The sequence below is a fragment of the Vollenhovia emeryi genome, unplaced genomic scaffold (assembly GCF_000949405.1).
Source record: "Vollenhovia emeryi isolate VEMERY1.0 unplaced genomic scaffold, V.emery_V1.0 DF939185.1, whole genome shotgun sequence".
In the NCBI taxonomy this organism is placed as follows: Eukaryota; Metazoa; Arthropoda; class Insecta; order Hymenoptera; family Formicidae; genus Vollenhovia; species Vollenhovia emeryi.
Genome location: NW_011967181.1, coordinates 284,146 through 305,969, shown reverse-complemented (window position 1 = coordinate 305,969; position 21,824 = coordinate 284,146). Strand labels below are relative to the sequence as shown.

General features: G+C 40.1%; 3 protein-coding genes across 5 annotated transcripts in view; 1 reads left to right on the top strand and 2 right to left on the bottom strand.

Annotated features, from left to right (window-relative positions):
• The window catches only part of LOC105562628 (sodium channel protein 60E-like), a 74,706-nt gene extending 62,382 nt beyond the window's left edge, over positions 1–12,324 (bottom strand). The window contains exon 1 of the mRNA XM_012013621.1: positions 8,854–12,324. Coding sequence (XP_011869011.1) covers positions 8,854–10,236 — 1,383 coding nt within the window. The 5' untranslated portion in view covers positions 10,237–12,324. The remainder of the gene's footprint in view (positions 1–8,853) is intronic.
• Positions 1–21,824, top strand: part of LOC105562631 (tight junction protein ZO-2) — a 76,132-nt gene that overhangs the window by 28,198 nt on the left and 26,110 nt on the right. For both annotated transcript variants that reach the window (XM_012013624.1, XM_012013626.1), the window contains exon 3: positions 7,439–7,504. In XM_012013624.1, coding sequence (XP_011869014.1) covers positions 7,439–7,504 — 66 coding nt within the window. The remainder of the gene's footprint in view (positions 1–7,438; positions 7,505–21,824) is intronic.
• LOC105562629 (facilitated trehalose transporter Tret1-2 homolog) overlaps positions 18,509–21,824 on the bottom strand; it is a 10,105-nt gene continuing 6,789 nt past the window's right edge. Inside the window, exons 2-3 of one of the 2 annotated variants that reach the window (XM_012013622.1) lie at positions 19,610–20,486; positions 18,509–19,322 (exon numbers count right to left, since the gene is read on the bottom strand). In XM_012013622.1, coding sequence (XP_011869012.1) covers positions 18,851–19,322; positions 19,610–20,486 — 1,349 coding nt within the window. In that variant the 3' untranslated portion in view covers positions 18,509–18,850. The remainder of the gene's footprint in view (positions 19,323–19,609; positions 20,487–21,824) is intronic. The other variant, XM_012013623.1, reaches the window with a different exon arrangement.

The following is a 21,824-nucleotide window of genomic DNA, read 5'->3' as shown; positions in this document are numbered from 1 at the left end:
TCATTCGTTTAACACAATCGACAGATTTACGTAATCTGATGGATAGAACTGTCCACGCGATGATTAATACTACTCAAAAACGATTGATGTTTCTTCCGCTCATTGATGTTCGCTAGTATTGTTATTTATGGTGCTATTAATCACGTAATTTAACTGTAATTCTTCATTTCCCGGCAAACTCAATTAATACACAACAAATAAAAAATGTGATACAATGAAGAATACAATCGGTTCGGTAATCTATAATTTCTCAATATCTGTCTTATTTCTAAAAAAAAACGGAAAACATGCATTATAATCATTTTTTCCCTCGAGATATTTGCTTTTTTAAAGCATCAAATCCGATTGCAAAACTCAATTTATCGTTAATCGCATTAGTTTCTATACCTTGTAAATTACTTTCGACCGTTAATCCTTTCTGCATTATTTCGCAATAGGATAATGAAGATTACGAGGAGAAGAAATAATAGATTGTACGAGTGGTCGAATAATTCGATTTTCGGAGTTTACGGCAATATTTTAAACGCCATTTTACACGAGGACTATTCCTTACAGCATCTTCCGTTCTCGCGTCGGCGCGGTGAATTATACGTTTCGAAGAGAGGAAAACAGGCGGAGAGAGAAGGAAGAAAAAAGAACAAAAGAACGATGGAAGTTTCTGTTCTAGCCGTATTCCTCCTCTTTTTACTTCTCACGGAAAGGAAAGGAGTCTATGCTTTTTCGTATGTTCCTTCTGCTGTCCTTATTTTTCTTTTCCGTTTTTACTAACCCGTCTTAAATATATTCACGTTTCCATTTATTTTGGACGAATTTATTTCAGACAAAAATTACAGTGTAATGCTAGCCACTTGAAAATATGACTTATCTCTTACAAGTTAGAAAGATTTCTGCAAAGATCTCTTGTCAAACATTTTAAAAATTATTGAGCTCATTGAATGTATTATACATCTAATCGCATCTTAATAGAATCTTTCCGATAAAGTTTACTAAATAAAATGTGATTTTAAAACTGAAAAAATGCGGGAAAGTAGTATGCAATCATTGAATAATATTTTTAGATAAAAAATTTTTCAGAAATAATAAATAGAAATGCACATGAACATTCAGAGTGAAATTATGTTCATATCTCTCTGAATTGTAGATTGAAAATTTAAAGACGCGCCTTACGTGTCAAATTCTAAAGAGGAAAGGGCAGGGCAAAAGTTTCTCCTTTATTAAATATTTCAATGAAGTTTACTGCAACTATTACCGTATACATAGAGCACGCAGACTGTATGAGTATAAATCATACTGTAGACAGCTATGAGATTATGTGGCTTTATTTTACATTATATTCTTTCGCAGTTGTCGACTTAAAGAAACTTAGCAGACAGGTGTATGCGTGTTACTCATAAAATTAATAGCGGCGAATCGAAGAAACTTTTCTTCCTTACGCCATGTAGAGCATCGAGTTAGAAACGTGTTTCGCGAGCGCACAATATTTTTATGAAGGATACGACTCGTTATTAATATTGTTTTATCATGACTGGGCAAAAGATACTCCGCTAGACTCACGTAACAGTATGTACTTGAATGTCCCGTTACTGTAACGACATAACAGAAAACAACAATCTAAACATCGCGAACATAGCTATTTATCTAGTGCAGAAAAGTTTTGTGCCGTTTCGAAATACATACAAGAACGATTTATTACAACTGATTTATATAAGATTTAATTGTCGAAATGTTGAAAACATATCTATGCTATATATAGTAAATTTAGACAAGGATTTCTCTCTCTGATAATCTTAACGTATAACAGTCTAATTTTCTGTAGTATTTTCAACAAGTATTGTATATTGTGAACAAATTCTCGAAAAGTGTATTGTGTAAAATTGAACAAGGAATTATTCACAATCTGCTTTCTTACGATAGAAAGCGAGGGAGAGGAATATACTTTTTTGAATCTGTTAGCCTTTTTAATGACTGTGCTTGGACATTTTAGAAATTAGGTTATTAATAAACAAATATTTTTTAAATTTACATCGATAAACATCACGAGAAGTACGATTCGTGCGATGGTCGCGTACGGGAAATGCCGCGAAATTACAAGTTGGTTTTATCACGTTAACCGCATATTTCTGTGACATACTTTGCCGTGGTATGTGGATATAAGTTATGGATAGTTTGTATCGCGTGCAGATGCCGCACCAGTGATAAATTCCGCTACTAATTCTGTGCATCATCGGTGACGCATTTTGTAGCAGAAATGTCGAACTTCTTTATGGCCGCGTCGTTGCACTAAGCGCTTAAAATGTCTTTGGGAGTGTCATTTATCGATTTCTGGAAAACGGAACGCGATATTAATATAAATTATGAAATAATAGTGCGAATCTATTACTGTCGAAATACGTTTTGGACAGTTATAGAAGGTGTCCTCCTTTTCATGGCACATTGTTGAATTTAGAGTTCGTCAAATCTTTTTCTGTGTGCATGCTTTTAGTATTAAACATTTTTAGCAAAGACCCCGAATTCCCTTTTTGACAAAAAGAACTTGGGTAAAATTAACTGACACAGTCTTTCTAAAATTTAATTCGCGAATACTTATTGATTTATACTGTTAAATATACGTATATAATTTAAAATTTACTGAAAATTCTCGCTGGAGAAAAAATTAATTTCATCGGAGAGTTCGTTAGTAAAGTGTTAAAACATATTGTACCATACGGATATATCGCAGTACAATAAACCAGTTTCTGTATAACTAATTTTTATATACAATCTTCAAGGGATAATTTACGATATTATGACAAAGTAGGCTTTTGTAATATAATGAAGAATGTTTCTAAGAAATGAAAAGAAATTAAAATGCCTTAGATATGAATCTGTTGCAATATGACGTTATCGGTTGATGTAATAACGTAGCGTTGAAAGAATAAAATAATAACCCTTTCTTTCCTTTTTTTCCAAGGCAATAATATTTGGAGCCTGCTTGTATACATGGCGAGTCTCATAAATGTCAGGTGTCATAACAGTTGACCGCAATGTGACACAAAGTTCATACTGCGGCCGATTAATTTTAATTTAAACGGAAATGCGGCCTACTTTAATTGTCCGGTTCTGACCTGGCACGGTATTCATTTCGCGGATTGGTACATCTGGAAATATATCGCAACTGATTTCAAGAATATCTATGACAAAGATAAATATGGCGGTTGAATCTAACATTAACGGAAATACGATGGACGATAGTTTATCGCTGGAGAAAGAAATTACCCGAAGCGTGTTTAACTTTATCGCGGTTCAGTCAGATTAAACAGATTCCTATCGGCTCTCTTTAGCATGCCATAAAATTCTATTGATTTTCACCGGGAAATTATTACAGTGAAATAAATATGATACCGCTATAACAAACATTAAATTAATAGTTATAAAGTCATTGTAAAATTTACCCACATTTATTATCGATTGGAAAGTCAAGTGAGATAATTATAATAACAGTTATCAAATTGTTACTCTTTCAATCATGAATTTTAACCGGAAATTTAATTAATGCTTTCGACTTGGTAATTTTATTGTATTAAGCATCAAGACGAGAAGGAAATGTAAAGAAAAGAATAGAATTTCAAACAGAATAGGAAAGAAATCAATATTATTCTAAAAATTAATTTATTTTTTATCATGAACAAAGGATCATCTATTATTTAGTATTTAATCTAAATCTATCTCTTTAGTATTTAATTCTAAATAAGTATAACACTTAATTAAAAAATTCTTTGCAATTGTAAACGAACAATTATACATATAAGAATGTGACATTAAGAAGCAGAATTTTCACTTTGCAAGTTGATAAGTTCTTTTCAGAGAATGTTACGGAACGACCGCGAGTTTTCTTATCGTTCGCTATGATCGGCATTTTTCCCTTTCATACCCCGTTTTTTTTTAAGAGGGAGAACAGGTAAAATGACCGAACCACTTTCCTCGCAACAACATGCCGCCATGGGACTTGTACGAATTTCGCTTCCGCTTAAGGTGAGGTTGCTCCAAAGAGTTCGCGTGATCACGTGTCTCGTGGAAATTAAATGTAGCGACGGGTATCGTAGCTTCCGTAGGTTTGAATGACCTTGATGTTTTACTTATCATCGATATTTTACGCAGCTCTGCGTTGCGAGATATCTCGCCTGGTGTACAACATTCGGCACTAATTCGATTCCAAGCTCTATGATCACAAACGTGTTAAAATTACCGGTATTTAAACAAAAAAATCACTTCTTCATAAAAAAAATATTAAGAAATCTTTTAATATTTAAATTCTCGAGACAAATGTAGATTTCGATTTTTTAATTTACACAAGACAATGTTTAGCATTTTATAAGCTAAAAGAATAAGTTTGAAAATTGATGATAAAACCTTTCTTCATTATTAACAAATTTTATATAGACTTTATTTTGATAGAAATTGAGATAGTCGCGTGAATGTATAATATCATTGAAAAATTAAAACATTTTAACACGTAAAGACGTTGTAAGCATTTCTAGAAGGAAACTGTAATTTTTATACATAAAAAGCCTACTTTCAAAATATTGCAAGACCGATTTTCCATATCTAGCAAGATCAGGTCGAATAATAGATACAATAAAAATCGAGTTAGCGAGAGGCTACATTTCCATGCATATTTTTGCTTCAAAATTTTTGCACAGCTCCACTATTTCCTTTCCAGCTGAACGTGCTATATTTCGAGGACGTATCGGATTTGGCCAAGCTCTGCGTTTTAGGATAGAATTATTCATCGTGCGGTTAATCAAATAATTAGGCAAAAGTAGTTGATCCAGTAGCGTGAAATTAGTGCGGATTCGTGGAAATTATGTCGTAGGCACCGAACTGTCGGTGGTAGCAATAGATTTCCGATTTCTGATAGAAGTTACGAAGTCCATAAGAAACGGGTCAAGATGTAACTTTGAAAGGGAACAGTAAAGAAAACTACGTGACGTATCTTCATCAGTGCCATTCAGCAATTTCAGTACGTTTTCTTTGGTTGTTAGGGACGTGTAGCTTGACCTAGAGTATACTATCGGGCAACTATATATAATAGATTCTTTGTCGATTTTCAAATTTAACTTTTTCTTCTTTTTATTGAAATCTTGGCAAATACCATGATAAATATATATAAATATTGCAAATAATTTAACAAAATGAGGTAGACTATTTAACAATGCAGATTATGTTTTCTCTCTGAAACATAGAATTCTTGGATTCCATGATGGATGATAGCGAGACAATATTCTTTCACATATCTTTCTTGCCAAATTGTCAATTTGCGTATGTACACAGCAGACAGACGATAAAAATGTCGCGGATCAAGTATCGCATACGTGATCCACCTACGAAACGCCCAGACTAGATATTGAAAACTTAGCATCACGAAGAACTTCTCGCCTCTTTTCGCGAGACGATTGTGACAATTACATTAAGTATCCTCATCCATATTTAATTGGAAAAATTTTTACCTCCCTTTGGAGAGACGCACATATAATCGAAACGTCGCGGAGATTTTAAAAAGCGGTTCATTATGCCGCCCCAAGTTACTTTTCCCTCTTTTTAAGAGAAAAAACTCGGTGATTATTTTCCTCGGATAATCTCTGTGAATTTCTCTCTTTCATCATTTAAGCTATAATATTTTAAATTCCGTCTCAGTCAATATCTGAAAAATATATTTATCTAAAATATTCGAATAATTCCTCGTCCAAGAATATATCATTGCAAATAAATAAAATGAATAATTAATAAAACTGCAATGATATAATTGGAAACATTCCAATATATTTTAATTTCGGAATCGTCTTACAGGCCTCGATAAAAATCAACATTCAGCATTATTGTTCCATTATCGTGGCAATTGCGAAGCGCGTTTTTGCAATCCGAAATACACGTATACCATAGCGGAAAGTGCCGACGAAAGTATTAACATAATTACCGCAAACTAGTTTACCATACTCATATCATAGAGAAGCGGTCGGGATCGAATCTGATAATAATGATGATACCAGCCGACCCGGGAAAAAACCCCCGGAGGACTTTCCTCTCGCGATGCCAAAAAGCGTAATAACTCGTTAAGGGTAGTGAAGCGTTGCATCCGATAAATAATGCTTTCCCATTCTTGCCGAACGTTCTATTCTCTCCCGCGCCTCGCGATATTAAAGATACATTAACTCGCTCGGTGGACCGGCAGTTTTTGCTCTGGCTGTGACAGAAATAGCGCGAAAGAAATATGACGATGCCCGCTCCTTTTCATTTTGAAAAAGCGAACGTAAGAGGAGAGCAATAACAACTCGCCGGTCGTTCAAGAAAGATTCATTGCTCTCCTGCATAAAGAACCTAACGAGCTTACTGAAGCTTAAGGTTTTTCTTCTTGGTCACGCTGACGTTGGTATTGAACTGGCACTCGAGCATTGTGGATAAACGCGTACAAGCACGTCCGTTACGATAATTTACGAGAGCAAAGTATAATTGAAATTATGTTAACATAATTCTTATATTATATATTGCGGGTATTTTGTCGTCCGTTTGTAATCTTAAGAGAGAAATCTTCTAACATAACTGTCTTTGTAATTAAATCTCGCTGGAGAAATTATCTTTGTAGTAAAGAAAGATTTTATAATTTCATTCAACAATTTTATTTCATACGCAGTAGCTCATAAAGAGAAAGAAAAATGAAAACATTTATAATTACCAATACACACGTTTAATTATGTAATTTTATTATGCGTCTCTCAACCATTTTGTTCGAGTAATAAAATGTGCATAACTGATTTAGTTAACGTTGAAATTTCATGTACTTTATATCTTCTATGGAAGAAAAAAGATCTTGGGTTAATATCCTTCGCAAAAGAATTTATTCAGTTGAGAAAATTAATGCATAATATCGACATTATATTTTAATGCAACAACAATTAAAGGAATACGTACATTTAGTGATGAATCATATCGCTCTACATAAAAGAAGTTTAACAAGATTAACGAAATTTGAGGTTTTTCTTTCTGGATACGTTGACGCTGCTATTGACCTGCTACTTCAGCATCATAAATAAAATTCAGTACGCTCGTGCGCGTACACTCTATTACAATTTACGATCAAGCGTATAATGGAAGTTGCATTAACACGATTTTTACGTTATTCCGATAGACAAATTGCGAAAGTTTCCTCTTACCAGATCACCACGAGGAAAAATATCACGGTTTGTTTCTCTGATGCTGCCAGTAATTCTCGCTTTACTGAAAAATTCCAAGAATGAATCATAAAACTAATAGCTAGATTTCTTTGGTTTAATCACCAAGCTGAATTCGTATCTTTTAACCTTTAAACTACGAACTTGCATATTGCACACTCTATTTATAATACGATAAATTCTGCGTGAAACGCGGTACTGTAAGTTCCATCTAACAATTCTCTTTGTTTCAGATCGCTACAGGATTTCAGGATGGCACACAGGACGAAGGATTCTCGGATACAGACATTGCACGAGCGGTAAGTACCATTCTCTTTATGTGCGTCCCTTTTTCGAGATTACTTATTGCAAATGTCGAGTACAATAAACGTTTCATCTTTATAATTGTTTAATCGAGCTCGATCGAGAGATTGAGATGTTATCGGCACGAAAGATTCTGTACTGACACATTAAACGTTCATATTCCACGTCTGATATCTCAATAACGTGAGGCGTTCTCACTAACTGGCGCCTAGCGAAAGGTCTGAACATAAAATACTTGGAAAGCTCTGGAAGTCGTTCGATAAAATTCCGAACATTCTGCGCGATACACAGGTGCAATTTTTTCTTTTTTTTGTTCAATAAATAAAGGTCTCGCCAATAGCGAAGGATAACTGAAGGGCGAGAGTAATTAAAGGAATCCGACGTGTTGTGACCCACATAATCTCCCGCAGATCCGACAGGGGTTCCTTACTTGAGAACAGGTCACGAATAGTCGCGGTCGATCGATTTTTAATATAAATAGATGTGTAGCGCACGAACACACGCGCGCGAATTCGCTTAATCTTTTCCGTTGTCCTCGCGTCGAACCTTCTCTCGCTTCTCTTCCTCGTTTTCTCTCACCTCGTATCCCTTCCTGGTGGTTCCCCGTCTCTCTCTTTGCCACCTCACTTCTTCGCTACTGCCGACCTCTCACCATCCATCCTCTTTTGAACGCTCGTCTCTCTCGCAATTCTTTCCTCCACCTTTGTTTCAAGTCCCTTTCGTCTGCTCTGCGCACACACGTACTCCCGTTCCCCTCCCCCTGCCCTCCCCGACAGATTCTCTTTCCTTTTTTTTACTGTCACCTACTGTTTTCCCGCCACCTTTGTTTCACTCGCTTTACGACCGAAGAAATTTATTTACAGAAACGAAAATCGTGCACGTTCGCCCGATATTTGCTCTCGGCAACACTCGGCGATATAAACTGGAAATACGCGATCGTTGAAATTGCATCGCGGCGTCGCGTTATAACGATCCCCGGTCGCGTGGTCCTTTAACATTTCCGAGGCTTTGTGAATTTAAGATATGGCTATGATAAGTTGGCAACTGTTATACCTAACTGAAATCGCGCTCTGGTTTCGCTATAGCTTAGTACGTAAAATTGTTTCAGTTTAAAGAAATTAATATTGAATAACTCTCACAAAGGATATGTTGAGCACGGAAAAAAATAAAACATATATTTGAAGAAGAATCAACTCGGTTCTAGACAGTTATAACGTGTCTTTCAGCCAATCTATACCGCAAGTACCATGTATCAAATGATTTAAAAAGTAAACTTATCTCTAGATTTGATTTGACGATGAGCACAAGATGAAGTAATAAAGATATGCACGCGAGATAAACTCACCTCGTCGTAGATAAAATTGTCGATCTCCTCCAATGGCCTGCCATAGAGATCGTTTGGGAACGGTTCGAATTTGTTTGGCAGTACCGCGCCATCTTCCACTGACATCTTTCTCTTGGGTTGAAAACCATATTCGCGCACTAATTGCACAGTCCTGTTCTCCAACCTGCTTGCCTTGGTGAACGGCTTGACCGTTTGCTTGCCACCCTTGCTGCCGGGTGTTCTCGCACCGGACGACCTGCCCTCGATCTTGGATTCCCGGATGTCGAGAACGTCACCCGACGCGGCCTGCGGTGTCACGACGTCCGCCTGAATCTCGGCGCTTCCGGAATCGCCGGTGCCGGAATCGGCGGAGGTGCCGGCGGTTCCGGCCAACGGTGGCCGCAGCCTCGTGCTGTCTTGCGTCCTGGAACCAACTCTCTTCATCGGCGGGGATTCGCTCTTCTTGGATTCCGGTGAGGTCAGTTTTTCCGTCCCCGACGGACTCGTAACTCTGTCTGCCTTGTCGGCGTCAACGCGCGAATCCGACGATTTTGCCAACGCTTGCGGATGCTCCTCGTTCTCATCCAACAACGGCGAACTCGGACGTTCTTTGTCATCGACTTGGTAGACTCTCGTCGCAGTCTTGGGGCAAATCTTGGCTGCCCGCGAACTCGGTTCCTCGTACTCGGTATACTTGGGCGGACTTAAACCCGCGTATGGTGGCGGCGATTGCCTCCGATCCCCGTTGGTTCCTGTTAACGAAGAGACACGGGGCAAGGGCAAGGGTACTTCAGGGCGCCTTGGAGTTTCCCCGAAACGGCGCGGGGCCGGCACCCTGAGATCCTCGCCGGTAACCCGCACGTCGATGGAACTTGCTCTGGGCGATGCGCTAGCGGTGGAACGTACGAACGACTCCCTCCAGCCGACAGGAAACTCGGTGGACCCTCGGTGGGCAAACCTTTCCGGCGAAGCCTGCCCGGGACGATCCTCCGGTCGCCTCGGCCAACTTCTTTCCATCGGGAGCGAGCCATGATGATCCCTCCGTGTTAAATCCGATAATCCGCCACCAGGTTCTCGATATCTGCCTGCGGCGCCGGATCTTCTGGGTGGCTGAGGTGTCCTGGAAGTCGCTCCTCTAAGATGATCCTGACCGTCCAAGTCCCTGCTACTTGCCGGAATATCGAGACTCCTCTGACTACCACTGTCTCTGGGTCGGTCGTTCGGATTCCCGGTGGGCCCGTAAATTCCCTCCTTGGCCAACTCATCCAACTCCTCTCTGCTCAAGTTCTTCACGTAGAGCCCGGCCACCCGGGGTCGATTCGTGAAGCCATTGTCCTCCGAACCGCTGCTCGGAGGGCTGGGAGGACTTTTATACCCCTCGCTCCCGCCCCGCCGAGATGTCATTGGGACCTTTGCTCGATCATCCCTTTCGATCCTGTACCACTTTCGTCGGCCTCATGCTATCGCTAGATCACCTCGGTGCTCTATCGCTGCCGATCGATCGCCACCACGTTGTTATCGGTCGACCAACTAGCAGGATTTTGAAACGTTTGGGATTACGCGATATATCGCGCTGCCTGCAATTCCGCCTTACCGATTTGTCTTTCTCTATCTCGTCGATTTGTACGACGCTTCGATCATTGCGATTGCATCTCGGCTATTTCGGAACGCTGGCTCAACTTTCGTCGCAACGCCAGCGAAAGCTCGCGTGAGACATCCTTTTCTAACAATTTCACGTTCGACGATTACATTTTCGTCAATTAACTGTCGTAGAATCCGTATTGAAAAATATTCTTTCGAATACAGAGGATTATGATTCTTTTTGAAACGCGCACGGGACCACGCGAGCCGAGGCCGGGAGTTCACAATACAAAAGATAGCAGCTTTGTAGATTGATATATGATACACTGTGCTGCAAAACTCCACTACACGATGGTCCGTTTTCCCCCTTCGCGTTAAAATGTTAGATAAATAGATAATACCCGGTACATTTATTATTGACGACCGATACCGGAAAGCGTTCGCGTGTGACGGATGGCGACGGAGATTTCTTGGCTGCTTCCTGCACTTTGAAGTTTCTAATGATCCCGCTTGTCGGAAACAATGACGCGTGTCATTGCGTCTTGATAGATTACGCCGTGTCACAGTTGGCGACGGTAAAGCGCATGCAAGGCACGATTCGACGGTATTTTTCGAGCCGAATGACGAACCTCTCGAGATCACAGAAGGTTCGATCGCTAACTCCTCGAGTTATACCGTCGTTCACGAGCCTATCCTCCTCGCCGCATCGTCGAGAGCGGTTTACACATACTCGCGTGGTATACTCCTTGTGCCGTGTCGCGACTTTAAGAGGTCAAGGAGTCCGTGCCTGCACATAGCTCACTTGGAATGTCGGCAGCCGTCGAGTGTCATGGTACTACCTGCTATAAGCGATCGACCAGCCGCGTCTACCAGCCCTTAGAATCCCGAGCTGTTTCGCCGACAGTCCAGGTGAATTTAATGATAAATATATGCGTGTGGTAGCGAGTGAAAGTCGACCACGTGAGCCCTCGCGACTCGCGTCGTCATCGATCATCAACCACGTCACTGTGGCACGTAAACCGTCATGTAAATCGTGATATTGCAGCGCGGTCCCTCGATCGATAGCTCGATCAGCAGTTCGGAAGCGCGGAAACGCGCATTCCTGCTTCTTATTCCTGGTCGTTGGCGGACTCTCGTTTTTTACTTTCCGCTTTGCGCGAGGGTGAAATTTGAATAAGTGCACGTCGGAAACACACGAAGCGTCGTCGCCTGCCAGTCGATCACCCCGATCCTCTCAACGTTTGTTCGCGTTCGCGGCGGAATCACGCGAGGAGGACTCCGAGGGCGAACCATCGGTGACTAAGCGGCCAGGACGCGATTAGTCAGGCTGTTCATCAAGGTGTACACCGGCCGGGATAAAGATGGAAGGGAAGGCGCGTCCGCCCACGCACGATCGCGCGCTCTCGTAGAGCAGCGTGGTCGGCTCGTATCAGCGTACCACTATCATCACCAGCAGCACCCACCACCACGAGGCGTCGGGATCGACGGTGAGACCAACGCGATCGACTCCGCGGTATCCCCCACACGGTCAGCACTCACTCGTCATTCGTCATCCGGCGAGGTACGACGGTGGTCGCGACGCGAATAATACGGCCGGGCAAAGGGCACGACGACGGTGAAGACGAAGAAAAAAGCCGGAAGCGAGAAAGAGGGACAGTCCGCGGTAAAGAGAGAAGACGTTCGAGCGGGAGTTGGAGAGAAAAGGAAAGGATCGAGCGGGAGAAAGATAAAGGGACAGAGATAGAGAGAGAGAAAGAAAGAAAGAAAGAGAAAGAGAGAGAGAGAGAAAAAGAGAGAGAGAGCCGTGGTGCACCCTCGTCGTATAGTCCGGTAAATTCTGCTCGAGCGGGGGTGCAAAATCACGGGCGTCTCTTCCGAGAGCTGTGGCGGCACTGTCGGCACCGAACCCCCATCGGTATCGTGCGCGCGCGCGCGTATCGAACCACCCCGAGCCGGAGAACGCCGCCGGCCGCACGGAATCTTCGTCGACGTAGCCGCGTACGTACGTACACACGTAACGGCGGGGTCTCGGGGCATGTACACACGCGAGTACGCGGCGAGAGAACGAGGGAGAGGTGGCAAGGGACGGTCGCGGAAATGGTGATGGTGTTAGTGGCCGCTACTGCTGGTGCTGGTACTGGTGTGGTGGTGGTGACGGCGGCGATGGTCGTGGGGGGTACCGCGTACCTGCACCTGCACGAACACCCACCCGCTGCCACTGACGCTAACCCCCACCCGTGGACCCACAACGAGCGCAGCCAACCCCCCTGCAAGTGTGGTGGCAGTGGCGGTGGTGGCGGCGGTGGCGGCGGTGGCGGTGGTGGAGGTCGTGGCGAGCAGGATACGGCAAACAGGCGGACCGACCGGGCGAACGGTACCCCCGTTCCGCAGGACACGCGCTGTAATTAATCCGCCAATCGACACCAGATTCCGCCTGATGAGAGCCGGGTTAATGCGCGAAATGGTGAAAATTACTCCCCCTCTTCCGCGAACGGCATATCCTTTTCGTCCTTACGCGATTATCATTCTTATGACACGAGAGGATTTCGCGGTAACAGCGAAAACCATCCAACGCTATCGGGAATAACGGATTTCCGTTAATGAAATCGGTAGCGTCGACAGTTTAGCCGGGGACTGTGATCGGTTTCCCAACGACTTGGCGATTGAGTTTAAGCGGTCTTCTTATCACGTATACTCAGCGTGTACCAAGAAAATCGTGACACGGATTCTTTGTTACGTGATATTAAGATTTTTTAATACATTTCGTCTGTCTTTTTATAAGTTATGAAATTCGGTACTTTGGATCAAAAATTTGTTAACGTGACTTTCTTGTGATTTCATTGAATGTTGCTAGGTAACGTCATCTATTTCGCCACTAGAAAATTGACACCGCATCTCCAAAAATCGACAATTTCATTAACAATTCCGCAATAATTTGACCGTTTTTGACAAGTTTTAAAACTAGTTTCATTTGGATAGGATAAATGACATTTGCAAATATGAGATATTACTTTCTCTCAGAACCGCAAGTTGCGAAAAACGTTATTTCAGTGATCAATATGATGGACTTTTGTTCAATCTATCACATTGTAAAACGTAAAAATTTTAGAACCAAACGTACGAATTTAAACTTGATAAATAAAAAAACTTTTTTAGAAATTTAAACAGACTATCAAATTAGTATTATAAATAAAATTAATTGACGTTAATTAATGATGTTGCTAATTATTTAATCAAAATTTTAGGCTTGCAACTTCTGTTCAAGTTCTTCCGAAAATATATTTCTCTGTCGATTTCCACATTTTAACTACAATCCAATAATCGTATTGTATCAGGTAATTTGTTATTATTAATCGGATAAAAAATACATACCTATAACAATTTTCTTCTGCCCTTTTGGAAACTACATTTTTCTCTTCTATTAAATGATTATCCTCCCCTCCCTTGAATTAAAATGGAGATAATCGGTCCGCAAAGTTACGTGATATCCGAGGAATATAAATCCGGCGATTAAAGTGACATTAAATTTAATAGGTGACGTATGACCTACGCAGGGAGAGAATCTTAAGCGCGCCGGTAATATACGAGACGTTATTTTGCACCGACTTCCATCTGGTCTCTTAAGCTAGATGTGATTTTTTTCCCATCTAATCGGATTATCCAACAATATATAATTCGGGATGGAAAATCCATGCCGCATATTTTATTATTGCACTATTAGCGTTACTACTCGTGTCGCCTTCTGAATAATGCGATTTGGAAATTGCGTTCGATCTCAAAGGTAACTGATGGTAACGATGGTTAATTATAGAGACGATTGAAACGTGTGTATCCTCTTTGTACGGCGTGGCTAATAATGTTTACGATTCGCGAACACATGGGTTTGGATATACGTTTCTCTCAGACTTGCGCCACACGAATTTCAAAACTTATTGGATATTACATTACCCTCGGAAAGTATCTGAACGTACATTCCCACGAGTATAAAGTGAAGATATTTCCGTTGCGCGAGCAATCTTGTAATAAGTTTCCCACCCAGTTTAAGGGCCAAGGGGGTGATTGAAATTGAGTTGAGTAAGCGCAATGAATTCTAGGTACAATCCACACGATGAAATTTATTAAATAGCCTCAATTGTTAAACTGTTTATAACAATTAGCAGCTAGTCATTAAAGGATTCGCCATTATTGTGACGTTAAATGCCTGCTAGTTTTATACTTCTTAAAAACAGCGTACGTGCCGAAGTAGGTGACGCATAACAAGGAAGTAATTCGCAATTATTACGAACTCCCGCAATCAAACGCAGCTGCTGCGCTGCAAGCAATTAGTACGCGATCATTTTCATGGTATGTCCCATTCATTTGTGTACAATTTATCTGTGAACGTTCCTTCAATTCTCATCAAAGATATTTTCAAATGTCAATTTATCTTTGCTTCAATTTGCAAGAAAGTAAATTACAGTTTTTATAGTATCCCGTGTGTAGTAAAATTAGAATCGTTACAATATACGAAACGTAAATATATTTTTTATTACCCTTCAATCGAAGAGGAGGGGAGGGAGGAGGTCGTCAGTGTTGCGACATGTGGATGCAAGAAAATCTCAGCCTTGAGTCTTGATTCTTCATTCTTGACTACTAAAAGATTATATGTAACAGTTGTACCTGAATATGCATCTTGACGCACGGTTCCTACAAAACCTTGTCTCACGACATGATGCTTCGTAATATTTCTTCTAAGATAAGCTACTGATGTAAGATAAGCCACGATGTAATTCATCGCCTTCACCACGTATGTGTGATCAACATTGCTTACAGTTTTCCACTCGTGTATGTATCTAGTTGCAACTGTGAATTGTGAAATACATATATCTTGTCCTTGATTTAGTATTGCAAGGGATTTAGATCGAGGACAAAACGCCATTCCGTGTTTACGAACGCCTAGTAGACAATTTTTATGAGCTACCGCAACATAAATGTTACTTTACTCTTCTAATTTAGAATGTAGTATACACAGTAAAAAATAAAATTAGCCTTAAGTGTGATGTAATAGAAACAGACAGGACAAGTAAACAAATAGTTACAAATTAGAATAGTTGAAATATTTTTTAAGAAATGTCGATATCACAGTCGTAACGCAAAAAAATTTTAACATTTAAACACACGATTTTTTACTGTGTACTGATTGATTTTATAAAATATTTACACACATGACTTAGATCGCGCGATAATCATAAGTAGAATTTTTACAAGCGCGAAAGTACTGAAGTCCTACTGGATTAAGACTTACCAAGTTTTTAATAATCTAAGAAATCTATATCATGTTTTGAAGAGACGAGATATCCAGAAAAAATATATTTTATAGAAATGTTCTTTGCATAAATCAGAACGTTCACTGGAAAATTATGAATATATAAAAGAGCCCTGACAAATCCTCTTCTCGATAAATATATTACGAAATGATCGAAGCATTTTTATAACAACAATAAAAAGCTTGTCATTAAAGGCTTGGAGAGACGGATGTGCCGGATATTGCTTTCCACATCCATTCTTATGTGTCCAACTATCCTTACAGAGTATGTGATTACAACTTCTCTTTCATCCACCTCTCGCGTGTCCTCTCGCACCATAATAGTCTTCAGAGACAGCGGAAAGGGACGACGAAACTCCACAATGTGGAACGTCATCAGCGGGACTTATGAAGGATAAGTTGTTCAAACCTCCGGAAACCGAGTCCTACTTAGGATTTATAGCGCCGCAAACTTCTCATCTCCCGGCAAGTGCTGATGCCTGCTCATTTATTTATGCTTTCATGAGAGATTCCGTATTCTTTTCAGCAAAAGCGTGACGGCTATTAATCTTACGTAGCGCACAAAATTATTAACGAAACTTTTTTTTACTCATTATGGCTTGAAAGTGTACACACCTATAATTGGTGACATATACATATTTGACAAAATAATGTCTAATTCTTTGTTGAGAAACAGAATTTTCTACAAAGATTTATCTGGACGCCAGTCTCTTTCTGCAGTCTTAAAAATTTGAATATTAAACATCTTGATAACAAACTTTCAAGTCAAGATTCTGCTAAAATAAGAAACAGAGTTTTTTAAAAATAGATTTTAATATGCAGTGCGTAGTGATCAAGATGTCCAATAACTAAAATCAAGGAGATGTAAAAGAAATATTGCGTGATGAGAATTTTATTAAGAAAATTTTACTTTGATCTGATTGAGAAGTCCATAGATAAATTTTGCATACACAATTTTTCAACACACCGCACTGCGCAGATTTTACAAAGATTATGATTTGCTTTGTTTCGCAATCACCGTTCGCAATAACACGGAAAAGCAAACACAGAAACGAGGATTTGCATCAAGTAAGGCGATGTAATCGCGTTAAAGCGATACTAACAATAAGTACAAAGCACGTGCTATTGCGAAAAGTACGTCGCAAACAGGACTTCGCTATTGTAAGCACGTTTGAAGAATACACGTGGAGAATAGGGTTCCTTTAGCCTCATCATACCAACTTGATCCCTAACTCGAATCAAACTCCCCATTGTAATCTCCCCATTGTGAAACTTAGCGTAATATCTCTGCTGGTGACCGAATTGCTTTATCAGTTGAAAATTACGCGATATTATGCGGCATGTTCTACCGCAGCAACAAGTAGTGACCGCAGAAGACGAGTGGATTTAATTAAAATCAAAGGGATTTTATCTGTCGACGTAAATGTCTCGAAGATTCTTTCTACAATTATGTATCGAAAAAATTAAAAAATGCACGTTTATAAATTGTGTTAAAAAAATGCAAACGTGTCAGAATAGTTGAATGCTTTTAAAATAAGTTACAGAGCTAGACATATTATGATTAACTCTGCAACTTATTTTATATAAAAGTTCAGTAAAAGTTAGACTATAAAGGTTTAGTTGGATTAAAACTTTCATACATAAAGTAAATGCCTAATGTAACGAAGTGATATCGTTCTGCACCATTGATAATAGGTGCATTTGATGACACCATATGTATTGTCTACATGAAAAAGTTCGCCTAAACTTAACGTTAACGATACGTAAACAAATCATGCAAAATGTAATCTTAAAATTTATGGTACGGTAAAAATTTGCATACAAAGTAACATAAATGCCTAATGCAATCAAGCAATATTGTTTTACAGCATTAGCAATAGTAAGAATTTTTGCAATTTCTAAAAAATCCATCAATTTCCAAGAATCTTCTGTATTTCCACAAAATTTTCCAAGTCTAAAAAATTGACAAAATATAAGGAGAACATGATCGGCAAGGAAGTCGCACTATTTCAAATTCCAAGAACTTTCTCAATTTTCAACAATGTTCTGTATTTCAAAAATTTCCTCAAATGTCTCGAAAAAAATCGACAATGTATTAGGAGAACATGATTAATAAAGAGGTCGCACTTTCTATTTGACATTAAACATCACAAATATTTTAAACATATTAAACATCATAACAACGAAGTTTCCAAGTCGAGATTACTGCAAGTTGTTGTTCGTTCCTGTTACCATGGCTCGATAAGAAAGACAAGTGCCGTTAACTGTGACGAAAAAGATTTGTCGCATTATTATTTGTTGCAAATTATTATTTAGCGACATTAAATAGTAAAAAAAACATTGCAACATTTTTCAATTTGCAATCAGCTTGCGAGAAGAAATATGATGGTTCTCTCCGTGCTTATTTCTTAGCACATACATTTTCTCGTAACGAACGTGTAGCGTGTGACATCCAGTGGATGGAATTCACTTTAACTCGAACGTTAGTTTGTCGATAACATCGTTTCCAACACAAAATTTTGTTAATTAAATGAAGAAATATTACGGATAAAACGCACAAAATATTTTTCAAATAATAAAATTATTCAACATGTAAAAAAACGTGTAGCGTTTTGAATAATTTTGCATTTATTTTAATGAAATTTTTGAAAAATGAAGTTTCGGTAAAAAGATTTGGCATTGATATTTCATTTCTCGTTCAATTTTGTTATTCCAAATACGTAAAATATATTTTTATTTATAAAAACTACATAATTGTATAGTTACAGCTATATAATTTTATAAGATATACAGTATAGTCATTTATACATATACATATTTTGTCATATTAATATATAAAATTGTTGTGTAGTACACACATCAGTATGTTGGGTATTTACATTATTTGAAAGATCATTGTACAATAATTACATAATTATTTACAATATCAGAAAGTCATTCGTCGTACAATCATTACGTGCAGAAAAGATAAGAAACTCTGCCAGTTGCGTCAATATTCGCTTACAATAAATACGTTCTTGTAAAAAGGAAAAAATCACCCATCAGAAAATTGAGCGTTTCGACCTCCATGGACCGTTCCTTAATCTCGGTGCTACCAAAGTGCGACAAGGTGAACGCAGGACATGGATAGTTTCAGATCGGTTCCACCTGATACTCCGTTTTCGATTTTTGCCTTCGTTGAAGCTTGCTTTGTATCTCCTGCAAAGTCTTACCCTTTGTCTCCGGTACTACGAAGTACGCGAAGACCGCGGATGCGGCGGTAAAGCACGCGAACGTCCAGAAGGTCACAGCCTGGCCCATCCTGTCCTCCATAGTCGGAAACAGTTTGGTGACGGCAAACACCAAGCTCCAGTGCACCACGATAGACATACTGCTGGCAACACCCTTGGTTTCCGGCGGAAATATCTCGCTTATTACCGTGAACGGCACGGACCCGTAACCGATCGAGAAGACAATGTTAAAGAGAGCGAGGCTGGTCAGCGGCAGCCAGCCAAAGGTGCTCACGTCACTTCCTTCATCCTTGAGCTTGAAGTAGTAACCCAGGACGCTCAGACAAACGGTCATCATCGTGCCGGATATTATCAGGAGCGGCTTTCGGCCGAATCTGAAGAAAGAAAAGACGCAACCGATTTACAATTGTCGTATGGTCGCTGTATATACATGAACTTGAAGATATTTGAGGAAATTCATGAGAATTAATGTCTCCGTTTGTTTAATGAAAATCCAAGTTACGGAATCGAATAAATTAAATAGAACTCGATACTCCGCGTTATGAAAAAGAGAAGAAGAAATCTCGATGCGCGGAGGATAATCGTCGGACATTTCATCTAAAGCTACTACATGAATTTTAAGAAATTTGAAAAAATATGTTGAGATTTATCACGCTCTAACCTATCAATTACGGTAGCGACGAATATGGTCATTACGACTTCGGTGAATCCAATGACAATGGTCGCCAGGAAGGGGTCGATCGTGCTGTTTGCCGCCTGGAAGATGTTGACCGTGTAGAATAGAACTGCGTCTACACCGCACAGTTGTTGGAAGAACATGAGTCCCACGCAGGTGACAGCGGCTTTACGTCCGGCTTTAGTCCCGAAGAGATCCTTGATGCCGCCCGACGCGTTCGCCATCCTATCAACATCATTCTGCAAAATGGCTATCTCCGCCGCGATATCATAATGCAATCCCCGCAAAATCGTCAACACCTTTGCAGCCTGGGCCTTACGATCCCTCTGCACCAGCCACAAGGGCGATTCCGGCATAAAGGGCACACCCAGGACGAAGGGCACCAATATGGCACAGCAGGCGATGTTGAAGACCACGTAGGAGCAGTACGCGCCCACCACGTATGAGAACATGATCCCCGAGGAGAAGAGCAGGGGAAAAAAGGCGCCTAGGGCTCCGCGAATCGATGCCTGAGCGATTTCGCCGGCGTAGACCGGCACGAGGACGCAGGCCGCCCCGGCGCCGATTCCACCGATGAATCGAGCGACATATATACTGACGATGTTCGCGGTCGTAAGCAGAGTGAGCCAGCACGTGGCGAATGGTACAGCCGTCAAGAGGATAGCCCGTTTCCGACCGATTCGATCGGCGATCTTACCAGCCGGCACGGCGCCCACAATAGCACCCAGCGCCAGCAGGGATGTTATCCACGAGATCTGATCCTCGGACAGTTGCGGAAGGAAGGATTTCGTCGATGTGAGATACGGCAGGATTGGCGACGTCCAACCGAGCGTCATGCCGGCCTGCATACCGCCCAACGCAGCTGCGAGCAAACAGCACATTGTCGGAAAAAACATTTTCTTCATTTAAACAATTGCTGCTCGCCAAGTACCGCGAGATTTTATCGCATCAAAAGAGAGATAATGTTAAAAGTGATTGAAAATTATCCAAGATCAAAACGGTAGGAAATGCTTTAAAAACATCGTTTCGTTTATTTTATTCAATTGACAAGTCTGTTTTGTTAAAGAGAAACATGTCAGACATGTGTTGAATAATCTTGTTAAGTAAAAAAAATATATTTTTGGCATTGCATAATAATAGTATGTCAGAAAAAGAATTGACAGAAGTTTTGTCGCAATAAAACTTTTATTTATTTATTTGTCTACAATGAAACAAATCCTACAAGAGTAAGATGACCACTTGAAGATTACATACATACACACTCACTCACTCACTTACTCACTCATTCACACACACACGCGTGAGTGCGCACGTGATTTCTCGGGTATACAGATAAGTCGCTGATTCAGTCGTAGGTTGATCCGAAGAAGTCGATCACTTTAGATAATATCGATATCGCACACCGCGAGACAACCTGTCGGCTACACACGTGTATTACACAACATGAAAGAAGTGGAATATTGATCTTGGTTAAATGGTTTCTTTGGATATTTATTTATTCGAAGAAAACTGAAATTTATATATTCTTCATGAAATTCCAAATCTTATAACATGCAATTAAAAATATAGCAGTAAAACTTCATTATACTTAATTTTATTTTAAAAAAAACAGTGAATATGCCAAACTTTTTTTTCGGATTCCGATAGTGTTCAATACGATTTAGTTAAGGTCGTCATGTTAAAAATGACTCACCCTGTATATACATAATCCAGTTTCAAAAAAAGTTTTTTTAAAGCTGCAAGGTTTATACCTTTGTACATATTATACATTTCGAGAATTTTGCAGTTAATTATTTTCTTAGGTATTTTTTCGTAACACTTTCAATTAGTACTAGCATAAAATAGTTTAGTAATTATACAGGGTGTCGGATTCGATTTGGACCACTCCAAAGATTATAGTAGATTGGGTCAAACTGAGAAGAAAAGTTATATACCATTTTACAAAATCCGTAATTATTATCGCGTAATTAAGAAAAACGTCTGAGCCAATAAGTGCACGGAGGAGCGGAAGGCCGGATTCGGCAGACATGCAAAATGGTGTATTTGTTGACATCTCTCAAGATCCGATAGCGAGAGGTGGAGTCACGCATCGATCGATGATAGACGGCGGCGAGCGGGGAGCGGTGAGCGGGCGAACGGCGCGCAGCGAGCGAACGCGCGACATATGACATCGCGCCGAAAAAGTTTTTCTGGTGGTAGG